The 17,978-nt window shown below is 39.5% G+C and overlaps 1 protein-coding gene and 1 non-coding gene across 2 annotated transcripts in view; one reads left to right on the forward strand and one right to left on the reverse strand.

The window, feature by feature from the left end:
• Positions 1-4,549: 4,549 nt before the first annotated feature.
• On the reverse strand, positions 4,550-4,631 carry TRNAS-GCU (transfer RNA serine (anticodon GCU)). Its single transcript has one exon. It is a non-coding gene; the product is annotated as a tRNA-Ser (tRNA).
• A 6,145-nt stretch (positions 4,632-10,776) lies between these two features.
• Positions 10,777-17,978, forward strand: part of LOC109037469 (uncharacterized) — a 33,400-nt gene continuing 26,198 nt past the window's right edge. The window contains exons 1-2 of the mRNA XM_072300583.1: positions 10,777-10,833; positions 16,249-16,611. Of these exons, the coding sequence (XP_072156684.1) occupies positions 16,591-16,611 (21 nt within the window). The 5' untranslated portion in view covers positions 10,777-10,833; positions 16,249-16,590. The remainder of the gene's footprint in view (positions 10,834-16,248; positions 16,612-17,978) is intronic.

Raw genomic sequence — 17,978 nt, forward strand, 5'->3', positions numbered from 1 at the left:
AAAGCTGCGTATTTTCTAATCTATTAAATCGATGATCGGAGTCGAAAAATGCATAATGCATAAGTTCATTGCAACATCGTTTCAAAATCTCTGATTACGTTTCATGTATCTCGAGAAAAATTGACCGAAATATCTTAATTGTCTATGAATTATCAATTAATTATCTTATTAATTAGCTAATTATTCATTTATCTATTTAATTATCTAATGAAAATTTTTGAATGAAATAACCAGGAAATTATTAGAAAATTTTAACAGAGACTATCGGTTAATTTAATCTCCAAAGAATTCAAACACAGAGATTGGTTTGAAACGCCACATTATTAGAGGTGTGCATTTTTCAACTGTAATACATCTTCACCATAGTATTCACTCTTTTTATTCTTCTTTTCTCCAAGTGTCAACATCCATGCTGGTCACTGCTGGCTTCCCCAACGGCGAGTTTTGCAACTGTCTAGACGGTGAGTTACGACGACAGCAGGTGTAAGACATTGCAAATTTTTTGCACGCATGGGAAACATATGGAGGATTTTAATTATTCGCTTGGAAATGCGAAATGCCGGATCGGTGCCCTTAGCGCGAGGAAAAGTAGTCGCGCGTGTAACTTTTCTCGGTTTTCCGCGGCGTCCGTGGTCGACAAGACGACGGTCGCACGTAATTCGATTAAAACGCATTCAGAGCGGCATTGTTTTCGCAGGCGTGACTTATGCGCGCCACTACCACCAATCAGCGTCTCGGAGGCAAATGAAGCTACGACTCCACAAGTCCACAGGCAGTGAGCGACACGAACTGACCGCGCAACTGTGTGTAGTAATTTTAACTTTAATAGAATAAAACCAGTGGGCAACAAGGTTCGTTCTAAACGCAAATGACTATGACATCTCGGCTGGAAACCTCACAGCCCTCTCCAGTTGGTTAAAAAAGAAAAGAAAAAAAAAAAAGTATAAACTTACAATCTGTACTCAGTTGAGCCTTTCAAAATCGAGATGAATGTTGTTGATGAACGCTGGATCACAACATTTATCTCGTTTTGGAATGGTACAACCAAGTACTAACCACGCCAAGTATTAGCACGTGGGACTGGACCCCACAGCGGCATGAGGCTTACCACCTATTCAGTTTGAAGTATCTGAATCTTACAAGTAAAAACACTTTTATACTGTTTTTTATCGATCTGAATGGGTTTAACCTCCTCCAGTTGCGAACCTTACCTTCGTGGCGATCTAGGTTGAAGAGATCTTTTCGAATAGAATGTGCAGAATCGGTACACAACTGTGCGATCTGAGTGACACAAGGAAGTAAAACCTCAGTTATTTGAAAGCCAAGTCATTTTGAATCAACTCCATGTAACGTCCATAATTTTTTTTCCTGGTCATAAGAGCTACATGGCGCTAGAGATGGCTGAGTCAATCAGAAATGGATTCTCCAGTATAAAAAAGTACTCTAGTTGGCGACGCAAATCTCTCAATCAGAGGCAACATGCGGTTTTAAAATCATCGCTCCTAGTCGCGCAGCCACCTTCACGTCGCACGCTGCCTGTGGAGCCGTGGCTTAGCATCTCTCCTCGAGCGTTACTATGTACCATACGTAATTACTCCGGCGGCGACAGACACTCTTGCAACGATGCAAAATTTCGGACCATTGTCGAGTTTCATTCTCATTCTATGTGTGCCTTGGCGATATCCTCAGGAATGCGGCAACGTTGGAACGGTCGCGGTGGTTTGTCGTGTGACATAGCCTGTGTCCGAGCATGGTCGGGTCACTAGACAAGCGACATTCGAAAGATGCGAGTTAATTAGACCAGCGGCTATTAAGTGGGATGAATTTGTACAGGGTGCACTTGAGGTAGCTTTGGTGTTATCAGAGGAAATCGCACAGCTTAGATGATGCCGCGTCTGCTGTATATGATTCTTTTCCACGTTCTCTAGGATTTGGAGGGCCTAAATTCCATGCAATAGTGCTGGATGTGTCTTCTGAAATGGAGGGAAATGTGGACGGAAAGAAGGAAAAGAGGAGGAAGTAAGACAAGGAGGAAGTGGAGGAAAATGAGGATAATTTCTAAGCAAGAAAGCGTATTTGGGTTGCATGGCGTCTTTTGTCTCTTTTCAAAAAGCAGCCGCTCTTGTTGGCGGCTCTCCAAGCAGGAAGGCATATTCAAAGGGAGTGCGTGGCTTTAGGGGCCGAATAGTTCCATCATTTAAATACTCAATCAACAATGTAGCAATGTAGATTAGAGAAAAATGCAGCTGCGTTAGGTGATTCTTTGATGAAGCGTGTCAGCGCATCAGAAGCGCCTTCATTGAGAAAAAATACTTCCTAGTGTGGCCTTGGAGGCCGAATAGTTGCATCGTTTGAAACCCCAATCATCTACAGTGTAGCACTTTACATTAGTGAGTGAATTTGATCGATTCAGATAATTCTTCATTGAGGCGCATCGACGCATCAGCAACGGCTTCATTTAGAAAAATATACTTCCTAGCGTGGCCTCGGAGGCCGAATAGTTGCATCGCTTAAAAACCCAATTCACTGAGCAGCGTAGATTAGTGAGTAATGAGGTTGCTTCAAAAAATTCTCACAGTAAAAGCTTTCTATTCTGCAAACTATTTCGCTGCATGTATTTAGTTCAATTAAATTTTTTCCTCCTTTTAATGTTTAATCAGAATAATATAAATTCAGCGAATTTTCGGTTTCTACTCACTCTGCTCTCCCTCTATTGAATCGGATATTTTGTAATTATTTCATCGCTATAAAAATATCTGCATTTTGTGTTATTTGTTGAACCTTGTTCGATGAAAAAATAATGGTTTCAGGCTGCAGAGAAGGCATGAAGCGTGTATAATTTTCTATTTGTAAATCATACGTACGATACATACACGTGATCAAAACTCCTTCGCGATGTCACTAATTAAGGGCTGAATTCAAAGTTGAACTTAGGAACATTTTGCAAGGAGAAACACAGAAGAACACCCCAGAAGAGCCTTCGAGGGCAATAGAATATACCTACCCCTGCGCTCATTTCTCTAACTCCGAGGAGGGTCAGTGGAGATTTTTCAGGAAAAATGTTGGACCAAACTAATAAGACATCACAAGAGCTATTGTAAGATTTTCTCTCGTTTTGTTGTTTCTATGATAGGTCGAAAAGAGTTGACAGTGGAGTGGGCCTTTGTTGCAAAATGAGGTCCAAATATAGGAAGGGTTGATTAGAAAGATTTTTTTCCATCTAGTGTTGCTAAGATTGTGCGACTTTGGTTTCCTCCATTAAAAATGAATTTCATTCCGCACATAATATTAAGGAAAATCACCTGATAAAATAAATTGAAATATTCTGCAAACCCAAACATATGCAATTAAAAGCTATTCTGCCAACTGTAGAAAGTAACCTCCATAAAATGCCACCATAACAATATCACATAGCCACATTTTGTCGAATAGCGCATGTGGTACTTGCACTTAATTAGTCCCCTTTGAGACATAAGTAGGTGTGTAAACAGTATGCTTGCAGCTCACCCTGTGCATTAAAGACGCAACAGAATGAATGAAATAGCAGGCAGAAAGCAGTGAAGCGAATTCATAAACACCTTGAGGAAATGCGCCATAATGCAAGCGCTCATATTTAATTTTGAAACAGTGAGTCGAATATGGTGTACCTACCTATGAACTCACTAATAAATCTTGGAACGTGCGCTACAGTGTAAGAGCGACCGTCTCCAACGTTACGTTACTCCATGTTACGCCTACGTGCCTTGGGCAGCAACGGGCATCGCAAATCGCGTCACACTACAGAGGATCTTACAATATGCAAATATGGTCAATTTTAGAGGGTGCTATTTCACCTTACTGTCCAACCCGGCTGATGAGGTTATCCGATTGTTTTCCGTGTGAACAATGAGAGTACTGCTGTAATAAGACCATTGTTCGAAATTCACCCAGAGGAAGTGGGATCAGTATTTTGGGCAATACTGCTCTGTCGCTGGGCATTTAGTTTTGATTACACCTCGTGCATTTGCTTTGCCATGTCGCGAGGTTTCTCCGCGAAAAACGTGACCGAGAAAAAGTTATGATATTTTAGTTTCGCAATACGAAGAGAAAAAAGAAAAGAAAACCATAGTGAAGTAAGCGTGTTTATTCAATAAAACTCATCGCTTACATCATTACTTTTGTGTGAGGTGAAAGTGAACAGGATTACTCTGAGAGATCTCAATGGTTTAAAATTCCTTTCAATGTTTAAGGCGGCTCAACTTTTGAGAGGAGGAGAGAACATTATGTCATTATTTGCAATGTTTTTCAGAAAAATTTTTCCCCACCCTCAAAATAGTAAAGAAGTGAAATCCCTAATAATTTTACAATAAAATTCCATATATCCTTTGATTTGCCTTAATTCTTAGTTTTGGTAAAAATACATGTATGAATAAATTCCAAAATTTCAAGTTGCAAGGCTCCTTGTATTGTCATCAAAAGCGATATTCACAATGGATGGACTGCAAGATTCCCTTCAAATCGTATGATCAGTTTGTCGCTAGATTGAGTGTACCCTTTGGCAAAATGATGTCGACGAGGATGGGATTCGAACCCACGCGTGCAGAGCACATTGGATTAGCAGTCCAACGCCTTAACCACTCGGCCACCTCGTCTTGAATAGTTGCATTGGTGCGAGACTTTACACTTACACGCACAATACATTGACTTCAATGCGTTATCACATGCAATTCTTATCATAGACTGGTGTTCAGCGTTTTCCTCTTATCTAATTTTTATGGATTTTTTAAAATCCTAGACAAGGTGAAAAGTGCAACTTGCTTGGAGCATGAGGTAATTTGTTCACTGCGTTTTGCCGAGATACAATCGTTTAAGTTAAGTTGCATTTAAGCGGCATCTAAACAACAGTACAAGTTGGTGTTGATAACAGAAAACGCTGTACTGTATGGCTCCTGGACTTTCTGTTCTAATTACTGGGTGATTCTATTGTGACATACTGTTCTCTTTTCTGGCTTAAAAAACAAGTCGTAACTAATGCTCATAAGCACGAGAATCATGTGGATGGAGCGTTTTGTAGAATTATCTAAGTCAATAACTAATTTTTTAATAAAAAAGAGTTCCGTCATTTCCTCAAGGAGGGAGTATACCTAGCCAGAGGAAAATTATTAAATGGTGAACTGTAACATTGAGGCAAATCATCATCGCTCGCTTTTCCCTCGATTTTTGGTCACCGAATTTTAACGAAGCCATACGTTATCAACGACATTAAACAAATTCAATGGCATTTGGAATATTTTAGTCAATATTAAAGGGCATTTGAGGAAAGCATGTTTGATTATAGGTTTTAAAAAAAATGTTTGCTTTCTGATTTTTTGGACTACTGTAAATGAACGCGGGCAGTTAAAATGCTGTATGTAAAATTAATAGAACCCTGATTTGGGAAAAGGGGAGGAGTAGGCCGAAACATTTTTCTGATTGATATTAAATTGAAGACTAAACAATTAGGGGGGGAAATGATACACCTAGGTAGACTTCTAAATGAGGGCAATCAAAGAGATCGATGTTGTTGAGCTCGTGAAATCCTCCGGTTGTTTTTATTATTATTTTTTCTTTCTTTCTAGGCGAGACGATCATTATTGGTGTTTGAATGGAATCTAGAGCTGATTCCGGATTCGTTCATTTTGTTTAAGGAAACATATGGAATTAGATGGTATTATGCTAAAATATTTGGGGTCCTATGCCCGTAAAATTAGAGGTTTTGAGAGCCTGAGACTGAAATTTTGATGGACTTCAGGAGTTGCGATTTGCGCGATCCCCCAATAACTACAACTCTTTCCACAGGGGCCCTGCGGCTCTTAAATCTTTCTTCCGTTCTTTTCATGGAAACGTGAACCGCCTACAATTTACAGAGTATACATCCCGCAATGTGCGGACCCTTTCACCCGCAAGCACCCTGAGCCAAGCTTCCTAAGTGCTAAATCTGGCCTTTGGATTTTGTGGAATTGATCAAACTCTTGCATTTATCAGCCATATTCGATACCAAACGTTATCAGGACTGTAAATATTTATCCATGCAAGTCCACCCTCGTCAAAAAGCAGGTATGATCTCCAAATTATACTGACTATTCGGTGTTAGGTCATTTGCACTACATTTTTCTTTCCTACAAAGATTTTTCTCAATACTTTTTTCCTGCTCGTTTTTTGTCCCATCACAATAAGTCCTAAGAGTGAAATATCCCACTAGCCCTTTTCCCAAGGGTATTTGTCCTAATTGAAAAAGATACTTTAACATATGAATGGAGGAGAGGGAAAAATTCTCGACTTAACCTCGCAACTAGGAAACACCCCTCATATTTTAACCTTACCTATATTTTAATTTAAATAAAGACGAAGGTCCATAGAAAATAAACCAGTATGACATCATACTTGTAAGACAAACTGTAATGGGATAAAAAACGAGTAGGAATGAAGTATCAGAAAAACTTGTGGCAGGATTTTTTTTATGAAAAATGACTTGCCACCTACTATTCTCATACAAACCATATTTTTTTCGTGCATTTCAAAACGGTTGCCCTAGATTTTCAGGTAAGCCGATAAGTTCTCTCCTTTTTTGTCATCAATCATAATGCAGAATTCTCGTCCGAGATGAATGAAGTGTAACACCTCGGTGAAAAAAATATGAGAGATTAACGAACCGTCTCATATTTATTTTCGCGGCTGAAGACGAATTTGCGAAGGCTCGAGCGTAACCGAGCGCAGTTTTGAAACCGGAGGAATTGCAGCAAAGGCAAACCTGCTCTCCAGGTCTCGATGCACCGAACCAGAGCGGTGCACCGAAGATGGGACCGAAGCCCACGCGTGCAAAACGCATTGGATTAGCGGTCGAACGCCTTAACCGCTCGGCCACCCCGTCTCGGATAATCGTGGTTAATCAGGCGTGCGCTGATTAGGCTACGCTAAATCCATTCACGTCCAGACGTGACGTTCATCGCACGTCTCCCTCGTTTGTCGCTGAACGTCGAGTAGCATTGGGACGTGCACGAGGGGAATTTAATTTAGCTCCCCGCGAATCTCGTTGGTGTTACTCGTAAATCATAACACACTTTGACCCCCTCGGGACTCGAGAACGGTTAACAGGTCGTTTTTCATCCGTTCTGAGATGACGCGCTGCAACGCAACGTGACGCGAATGTTGGTGCACTCACAACCAACTCGATGTTTACTTGAGGCTTACAAAACGGCTTGAGTACGCACGCCGATCTTGAGAATTGAAATGGACCAATAAACGGAGTAAGGTAATAAGGGGCGAGTTTACCTATTTTTTGTCATTTTTTCACTGCAGAACCGGATTTCCCATTTTGCCGTGCGGTGTTGAATCGAACTTGCGCCCATCTAAAAAATATAAATACACTAGGGGTCTACCCCCTGGCTGCTACGCGGCCCAACTCTCGGGGCGCGGCGCTCCCCCAAAGGCCGCTTTGCGACCAGCAAAATCGCCCGTTGGCGGATAATGGGCAAATAATTTTATTTGAGTAGCAAAACGATGTTTCAAAGAAAAATTTCCCGCCAAACAATATTCTTTACGACTTTCTCCTTGCTCTGGATTTTAATTCCTTTTTTAAAAGTCAACCTTGACAGGGCCACATATAGCTGTCCACACGAAGAAAAAAACCTCGTGCGTGGGACTCGAAGTTTAGGTCATATGGATCGCTGAAGTTTCTTCAGTTTTTAGTACATCTGAAGTACTTCAGATGTAAGAACCGAAGTTTTTTGGATGTGAAAACCGAAGTGCTTCAGATGTAAGAACTGAAGTTTCAGATGTGTGATCCGAACCTCAGCAGCTGGACCTTAAATGTTCGGATGCTCAATCCGAAAACTTCAGAGATCCATATGACCTAAACTTTGGGTTTCATGCACGAAGTTTTTTTCTCCGTACATGACTAAACAAAGGCCTCTGAAAGTAATGACCCCCTCAATTAAAACTCTGACTATTGAACTCCCTTCCTCACTCCTGCCCATCAACCATCTTACTCCCCCTCCTCACACCGTCCATCGAGCGTGTTAAAAATGATATTATCAGAAAAGAGAGGATTACGATTACAAACATGTCTTGTACCATACTCTTATCCTGTCTTGCGGTCCATGAAAATATTTCTCTACCGAAATATTATCTAAACTATAGAGTGCTTCAATGGTCCAGTCTTCGTCACAAACACTCACCAAACTGAAAATAGTCACATATTACCTCTTTAACTCGCATACGGATAGACCTTGAGGGTCAATCATCTAAAAAGTACTGTTGCTCCGCGACTTTGTGGACAATGCCGAGAGCAAATTTGAGAGTTGTGTTTGCATACAATTAATAGCGTAAGGACTGGAATGGCCGAGCATTATTTCCCTGACGTAACAGCAGGAGTTTGTGTATTTTTGTGAGTTGTTCACAATGCGCCTGGCCACCTAATGGAGATGATTGACCAAAACAAGTGACAGACTGAGCATTGGACCAAACGTGAAAAATTAGCCTCATTACTTCGCTGCCCTATCCATGCAACTCTGCTGCAATGTCCGATCACTTTTCAATGAGAACATTGCCACAGTGAATATTCTTTCGGTCGTTCGGCCTCCTCTAAATATTTTACGCATGTTATTTTATTCAATGACAGTGAAAGAGGTAATTAAGAAATGAGTAATTATTGCAAAACAACGCGATGCAGTCACTGGAAAAAAATCACTTGGATCCAGCGTACAGACTCTTAAAAAATTGACAAAAAAGTACTCTTGAGTCAATCGGATTTTCGCATGGATCAATATAAAATCCGCTTAAATTAAGTGGTTTGGCCCTCGATTCAAGAAAATATCCGATTGGTTTAATATTATTTTTTCTCGTCCAACTTTTTTAGAGTCTGGACTCTGGATCCAAGAGATTTTTTTTTTCTGGTGATTTTTTTCCTGGAAAAATTACTGTGGGACTTTTCCGCCCAGCGAGAAAGGATAGTACTTTAAAGCTGAAGCTGAAAGACCCTGTGTCATAAGATTCGGCATGAGACGTGGAATACAGTCTGATAGCTTTGCGCGCATGAGAGAAAATATTTGACTGTGATGTAGTTTCAGGAAAAGCAATCGTGAAATTAAGCGTATTCTCATTTCAGATATACCAAATGTTTAGAGAACTTCTCTAATTGGAAGATAACATTATTATGGTGATTTTAATGCGGAAAAGAGGGTCACGCGGACGCGTTTTAATACTCATTTAGTGTTTATTTAAGTAGTTACCAGTAATTATGACCATAAACATTTCTCAATTTTAATTTTACGGCTGATTCGAGGAGGATAGGGTGCTAAGGCTTAAATAAGTGGGTATGTTTGTATGTTTTGAGGAGTGTGACTGAAAAAATTCTCGACCTACAAAACGATCTTAAAAAATCAAATATCCAAGCATATGCTTTAAATTATTAGACGTGATTCTCATCAAAAATAAATTTTAATATGAATAATTAAAAGAATAAATGAAAACTCTGAAACCTAATAAAAATTTCATACCCAATTCCAAGAAAAATCCTATTTTTTTTCCTTCCTCAATTCTGCAAAATTTCACATTTAAATCTTTTCAGTATACTTACCTCTCAGTGGTTTTACAAGCACAAACAATCCGAGATTCTTCAAAACCGTTGTAAATAATAATCGGTAACTTCATTCGACTGAGGGTATAACGTCATAGATCAATGAATAATTATTTTGACATTTTGCTCGTGACTAATGTGCCGTGTCACATACAATCTACGGGCTGTTTGTCATCCGTCTAGACAAAAGTGATGTCATTTTGTCTCTTTATTGAGATCCGAAAACTGCCGAAAATACCTTAGTCAGTCACGTAAATAAGAACAACGTGCCTGACTGCCTGAGAGAGATCGTCATCACACTTCTGTTTGATGGTAAACGTTGATTGAAAAAAAAATGAGGGACGAAAAAAATAACTGTCAAAAACAATTGCATGAATGCGACAGCATATGATTTCGCGCGTACCGCTAAGACAAGAAATCGCAGAAAATTGAATACGTAAATGGAATATCGACGGTGAAACTACCAAACCACGTATCTCGGTTTGCGACGTCGCAGACTTCCTGTCATACTTTATTTTTTTAATGAAAAACTACTTAACATCCAGTCTTGAAAATTTCTGTGATTTTTCCTCTTTGTGCGGAGAAAATTCCGTGAAAATTTCAAGGAATGATATTGATTTGGTCTACTTAAAAAAAAAAATAAAATGTGAGCGTAGATTTTTAAACACCGCAAACGAGATACGTGGTTTGGTAGTTTCACCGTCGATATGTGCTTCGAAGTTTCTCCTAATTACCAAACTGTGACACCCAGTAGCGGTGATTTCATTAGCTTATTGTTCTCCTTCTCTCTGTGGTCCATTCCACGAGAGAGAATATTGCCTGAACGTCATTATTTGGCATCATATCCTTCCTGGATCTACGAAATTCTCACTAGAATATAAAATAAAAATAAAATCTGTCAAAAAACTGATTAAAAATCGCAGAGCTGAACAATAAATAGGACCTACTTATGGTAAAAGGAACTATGTGCATAGGGTTCGCGTGTGACATAGTTCCTTTTAGCATAAATTCGTCCAATAGGTAGAGCCAAAGGCAACTTGATGAGCAAAAAGCAAATATTTACTGCTGCCACATTGAAGACGACAAGCTAAAAGACTAATGTGATTCTACACGTCTGAAAACCCCCTCCAGCTTCCTAGACGAATTAAAATAAAATGAATACGACTATAACAGTCTATCAGTCTCTGACTATCAAGCTTGCGTTTGATAAGAATACTGGTCGAGGAATCCTTCTACAGGTACACGCAATTTCTTGTATTTATATTATTGTTTTTTTACGTTTTTTTTTTTTGTTAAATGTCGCTTGACTTTAACCTCATTGGTAAAAAATGTTTGCTTACTAACATAACCGATGTGACGTCGATCCGTCTAAAAAATTCATGAGCCTAAAGCGAATCATCCCTATTTAAATTTCAAATTTCGATTTAAATAAATTGATTTTGAAGAAAATGCATTTGAGGTTCTTGGAGGACAAGGCGTATAAGTGCAATTTTTAAAAAAAATCGAGGCGTTAACGATTTCAAAACACTAGTCTGAGAGCATACTCTGCGAAAAATTTGCTCCCAAATTCCAATTTTAAGCATCAAAACTTTGAACTTTGAACATTTGAACTTTCTTTTCGCCATATAAGGATCCACGTAATTTTGGAACTTTAAACGCGTTTTCTCGAATTAGCAAAAACTGCACTTATGCGCCTTGTCTTCCAAGCCCCTCATTTAATCTAATAAAAATATGACACGGCTCATTCAGATCAACCATTAACTTAATAACTTTAATAATTGTATCGGTATGCGTGCATGTAGCATCATTTGGCTGCCCTTAATAAAATTATGTGACCAGAAAAAAAAGTAAAGAAGTCCCCTCTCGTGGGGAGGGGGGGGGATCCTCAGACGCCCCTCCCCTCCAGATCAGAAGGAGGATGTTAGGTGTCAGGAAAATGTTCAAATTCACCTTTAAAAAAACACGATTTGAAACAGTTTCGAGGTACGTTTACGTCTGCAAGTTGGTTTTGGAAAATGAGAAGTAACAAAAGACTCGTTAAATTAAAAAAAAATTCTCTTTACTTACTATTTTACAGTGATTTCTTTCTTGCTTTTTTGTCACGCAAAATTCTCAAAAAATTTGCGCCCCTCAGAATGTTGCGCCCTAGGCTATAGCCTATGTAGCCTATTGGTAAATCCGGCCCTGTTCCTAGATATATACTTTTTCTTGTCTAAAATCAAATGTTTGGAATGTTTTCCGTCGATTCAGTCTAATTTTTACATTCAACCTGACGAGGGGATGAAACTTCAAACCTATTTTGCTTTTCAAGTCCATGTCACTTGCCTCCCCTCCACAGAAAACTGTCCAATATGAAAACTGATCAAGTATCGAGCTCATGGTCCTTGAATTAAATGAATACTTGAAATTCGAGCGGTCTTTAGCCACCACGAGAAAATGTCACCATTGTACTCACGAGAGGACTTTCTCACATGCGTGAATGCGTGTATGTACCAATTCAAAACGTACCGGCTAGCTTTAATAACGCGTCATTATTTCGTCCCCTCCAATGGATCGCTTCCAAACGCGCATGCTGCCTCTCTAAGGAAGAACGCCGTATGAACATTCGAGAGTTGCCAAATTTCCCTTGATAAAACATGTATTTTTGACAACAATGGACCACTAGAGGAGGTACGAATTTCAGCATTCTGATACATGTTTCTTAACCAAAATTTCACGTAAAACACGATGCACAATACGAGAATTACCGAAATTAACTCCTTACGAGGATATTTAATGATTCTCGATGCGTGAATTCAAACCACCCGCTCATGAAAACTCAATGCTCTACGTGATTCACATCGCGCGCTAAACGTTATCATGACAGTCTCTACGATATACAAATCTGGCAACCTCAATATTGACGCTTTGGCTCAGCTATAGCAAATTGCTTATAGTTTGAACAACACATGGTGGGACATGAACATTGCTCGACTGAGAAGCTTGCTGAAACCGTTGTATTGTGCGATTTGATTCACGTAGAGCTTTGAGTTTCTTGTGAGCGGGCAGTTCAAATTCCTCGTGACCAATGTAAAATAAAAATGTTAATATCTTCGTTAGGAGTTGGTTTAAGTAATTTTCGTTGTGCGAATTGTGCTCTACGTGAAATTCTGACCAGGAAACATGTATCAGAATGCTTAAATTCGTACCTCGTCTAGTGGTCCATTATGCACATTTTTCCTTGAAATTTTCAGATATTTAAGATTAAATTGCGTGCAAAATTGTCTGCACATTTTGGAAAATAGTATTCGAAATACTCCCAGTAAATTCGGTTTTTATTGGATGAAACTTGGCAACGTCTGAAGGCTCATACGGCGTTCTTCCTTAGCATGGCATGGCACGACCGCCTGGTACTTGTCCTCTGCTGAAACACTTATCTCGCATTTCACGAATGTGAGACCATGCATTTAACCGAGTAAATTGGGTATTTAGCGGCGGGATACGGCTCGGTTTATCCTTATTAAATCAACCGTAAAAACAGCTTGTAATGGACTATTTCATCCATTTTTCACCAAATATTACCCAAAATTATGCGAGGATTGAATTCGCCATTACACAATTTAACGATGATATGCAGTTTGGACCGCCGTGTCTCTAACGTGCGTGAAAAAGTCATATATCACTATGAACTCTATACCGCTGCAGTTTTAGGGAAAATTGGAGAATGGGCTAACGAAGATGCTTGATTTTCGACTTGTATTGTTGATTTATTTGAATGTAAAACTTTTGGAATTTTGGATAAATATTGAATCAAGGGTTACGGTGGACTTCCATGAAGACCACAATAAATACCGGATTTCATTCTTGCACGTATTGAAAAAAAAAGAAAAAAAAGAAAAAAAAAGAAAACCCGAACTAATGAAAAATTAAAAACAGCTCCTTATTGTAGAGCAAGCTAATAGCTATTGCAATGGATCTGTTACAAACTTCAGCTATAGAGCAAAAAAAGGATTTGTCTCTTATATAAATGGCTCAAAACTCACGGTACGCGTATCGGAAAAATTTGAAATACACTCCTAATCACTCAATCTACGTAAGAAATATGCATTATTTTAAGCTTCCCGTTTCAAAAACATGCCACACAGTGGCCCGAGTCAATGGGAGAGGTCGGACAAAATCTGGAAAGTTCAAAAACTTATAACACCGTTTATACATAACTTTGAGGCTCCGAAAGTGGTTCCATTGGTTTTCTCGTAAAATTTTCTTCCAGAAGCACCCCTTCAATTCAAATGTAACGAATTAAACATAAAAATTTGCAGTTTTAGTAAAAAAGCTCATGTGCGACCGCTCTAATTGACTCGATCCACTGTGCGCCGGCGCCGCTTGATAAAATTCCGGCTTGTCTCGTGTGTTTTGGAAGATTGGTGCGGCCATGTCGAATATTGTGTAGCATCCTCGTGCGTAAGGGTTGGCTGTACCGACTACTCTCACGAAACGATTATCTGTGCAGTAGTGGCATTTTTTAAGCAGGACTCTTAGAAAAACGCATATTTCTTAAGCAAGTTATGAAATTAGGAGAGTATTTCATACTTACTCACGTTAGTCGTGGTTTTTTGGCCATTTGCAATAAGAAATAACTCTTTGTTTCGCTCTAGTCGAAGTTTGCAACAGGCCCCAGGAAGCGTGCAGAAGCAAATAATTCATAAAAATACTTCTCCCAGAATTTTGTAAATAAACGGATGCTGACACGAGGGAGTCGGTGCAAGGTAGATGCCACCGTCATGGTTTGGTGGGTAAGGAAAATGCAAACACGGCATTTCCGTAGCGCAGTAACGCTGCAGCAGTAGCAGGAGCGCTGCGCTGGTTGTTGAGATCCTGAATCGGATTCCGCACCGATCTCGGCACGTGATTTTGGAGGTGCAATGCGAGAGATCGATTTCGGGCTGCCAGTGGTCCAGCGCCAGCCAGCCAGCCCGCCCGCGCCCGGAAGAGAACAGTTTAACGATCCGACGTCTTTTAATTACTTTTCCTATTCTCTCCTTCATACACTGCTGCACTGGTCCTCATTCAAAATGCGCTCAGATCTAATCACGCCTCTCAAAACGCACTTATTGTTGACTGATCCTGTCTCCATACAAGATGAATGCGCCAACTTCAGCCTCCAGTTTTCGCCAGCTCCATTTCCGTTGTGCCAAGGTTCCCTCTTGAACAGTCACACCTTCTAGTAGATCTATTTGATTGTGTGTATGACTTCGTTCATGCCTAGCACGATAAACTGCACGCTGCTGTAGGAAGTGCAGTAATTGAGGACTTGAGTACAAAAAGGGTACTTTTCTTTCATGGTTCCAACCAAATAAGTACCTAGGGAAGGACCTATAAACAATTTTAAATTATTACATTTTAATAACATTTTTACTGCCGTCCGTCGTTATTTTTACTGAAAACGAAATGAAAAATTAGGAAAAAAAAATGCAAAAGGCATTTTCTCGCAAGCAGCAAGGAGTTTTCTTGCATTTGTACATTTTAATGGTTGCATTTGATCAAATTGAAAATGATTATCATTTCCATGTTTCTGAACTTGCATTTCTACTAAAATTGGAAGCACTGGAAAAAAACACATCGGATCTAGAGTCCAGACTCTTAAAAACATCGACAAGAAAAAGTACTCTTGATTCAATCAGAATCTAGCTTAAATCAAGAACCAAGCCTCTTAATTTAAGCGGATTTTGTTTTGATTCAAGCAAAAATCCGATTGAATCAAGAGTATTTTTCTTGTCAATGCTTTCAAGAGTCTGGACTCTAGATCCAATGTGGTTTTTTTTTTTTTTTTTTTTTTTTTTTTTTTTTTTTTTTTTTTCTTTTTTTCTTCTTTTTCAGTGAGTACTACTCCATTAGAATAAATCCTTCCACGACACTGAATGAAAGCAAACTAAGAACTATTGACTCACTTCTAAAAATTCGTAATCCACGCCAGGACCGCATTCGAACTCAGGGCCCCGGGGTGCCGGCGGGCATACGGGGTCTTGACATTTGCGGATTGCATACTTTCTAAATTGAAGGCATTTCTCGTATCCCAGAAAGAGGATGGTTCATTTAAGGATATGACTTCCCTACCGTCATGGGCAGCTAAGCTATTAAAGTAGCCACCAAATTAGGGATGATGTTGACAAAACATGTGATGATGTTGTCAGAGGGGAGGGAGGAGGAGCACATAATTCAGTTCCCTCTCTAAATCACGTCGTTTTGAGAGCTTCAAACGCGATTTTCTCAAAAAGCAGTTTAGGCATGAGGGAGCATTCATTAATTACGTAACGCTCTGGGGGGGGGGGGGTTACCCCGTGTTAAGAGATGGGGCCCTACCGGCATCCGCCATAAAAAAATTACAAGAGAGGACAGGGGTAAAAAAAAACCGAAATAGTGGGTTACGTAATTGGACTGCATTTTGCAATTTTGAACTATAAATTCTAGCTCTTCTGGGAAAACACTCATGTGCATAGGGAAACTAATGGCACATACGTTGTTTTCAAACCGGGCTAGAATTCATAGTTCCAAGTTGCAAAATGTAGTCCAATTTATGAACGCTCCCGAAAGGCTTTTTCCCTTTCATTTTCGAAATGGTTTGTGACGCATTTGACGGATAACGTTCGTTGCATGGATGTGCAATTTGTCAATAGTTTGTTGTTGCCGAGTTGCGGCAATTGCCCGACGCAACTGGACCAAGAAAACGCGGTCCAGCCGACGATGGACGTAGTGAAACCCTTCCTCCGCAAATCAAACAGAGGCACGGCACAATCCTAGGACTCGGTCCAGTGTTCCGCCCCAGACGCTTTTCCCGCTCGGAGCCGGCTGGTTTTTCATCTCGGAAGAACCAGGAACGGAACTCAGTTTTCCGCGCGCGTCAAGCGGTGTATGGTCGATAGTGCGCCACCGAGGTTTACAAGTGACAATGCTCAGTGCCAAAGTGCTCTTCGCGACAAAGGGTGAATGACAGGCCTCGTCCAGCGACGTCCAAAGAGATGCTGAATCTGAGTCAGCAAGTAAGCTCGTTTTTCATTGTCATGGTTAAGTGTGTTATTTTTGTAAGTGTCGAGAGGCCACTGGTCATATTCGACATTTCGTGAAATGCCTTGTCAATTGGATTGCATTTTGAAAAAGGAAACCAGAAGAATTGCGATGATGCTAAGATTGTGCATTTTCATCCTTTGCAATAAAGTTCCTGAAAACATGAACAAATATAAAATTTACATTGTAATTTTGTCTTAAATTTACAGTTTTTAGCGAGTAAAGTAGAAACTGTAAATGAATAATCAGGTTTTTCTTCCGAAACAAAAGAAGTTGCACAATCTTAGCAAGATTGCAATGCTCCTGGTTTCTTTTTGCAAAATGCAATCCAATTAAAGGGTATTGTTTAATGCCTTGTCGATCAAAGGGTGCACTGCATGCACCTCACTAAAAAGAAAATACGGTAACATCTACCACAAGTCTACTCGATTTTTTACACAGTGAAACTGTTTAGTAGAAATAAGTAGAATTATAGCAGTATTTACCAGAACTCTGGTGATACTTACTATAGCGTGGTGAATTCTAACTTAGAATCTAGTGTTTATCACCATACTCGGATCACTGTGTCAGAGTATGGCAAAATCTACCATATTTTTTTGTCAATGTGTCAGGTGCTTTACTCGTGATTTTGAGAAAACCAAGAACAATTGTGAAATATTACAAAATTTTTAAGAAAATTGGTTCCTTATTATTTGTAGATGCTTTGAAGTAGCTATATTCTCATGTTTTCGCTGTTTACTTCCAATTTTTATAATTAAGTATCTCGTGAATATGCCATAAACAGCCCTAGCTCGAGTTAAAATATATATAGTTCGAGATATTTATCAAGAGCTTTAAGGAGGGATGAGATCTAGAAACGCGACCCTGTAGAAAGTGAAATGACTCAAATAAACCACATTCATGATTAGAAGACTTTAACGTGCCACCGTGCGCGCGCTGAAATCTCCATCACTACACAGCCATCAATTTTGATCTTGAAAGAATTTGTTATCAAGAGATTGAGTGGCACTTAAAAATTCGAGTATGAATTTGAGCTAAGATGAATAGTCAAAACATGAGCTGAAGTACGTAGAAAGAGTTTATTCGGTTTCAACAATGCAAAGTTTTTTCTAGCATTTTTCCCAAAATAACAGTAAATAGGGTTACCTCTCCGTGGAAAGTTAGACTAAAAAGTTCGAAGACAAAGTAACATGTCGCAGAGGATTGACTGAAAATTGATACTTACACTAACAAAAAATTGTTCAATCATTTTAGCCGACGTGTTCGGTTCTCATCGTAGAGATTGTGTGGATCAAAGGTTTCGTCACCTCTACGCATTTTATTTTGTCTTTTACATATACCA

The sequence above is a fragment of the Bemisia tabaci genome, chromosome 5 (assembly GCF_918797505.1).
Source record: "Bemisia tabaci chromosome 5, PGI_BMITA_v3".
Classification (NCBI taxonomy): domain Eukaryota; kingdom Metazoa; phylum Arthropoda; class Insecta; order Hemiptera; family Aleyrodidae; genus Bemisia; species Bemisia tabaci.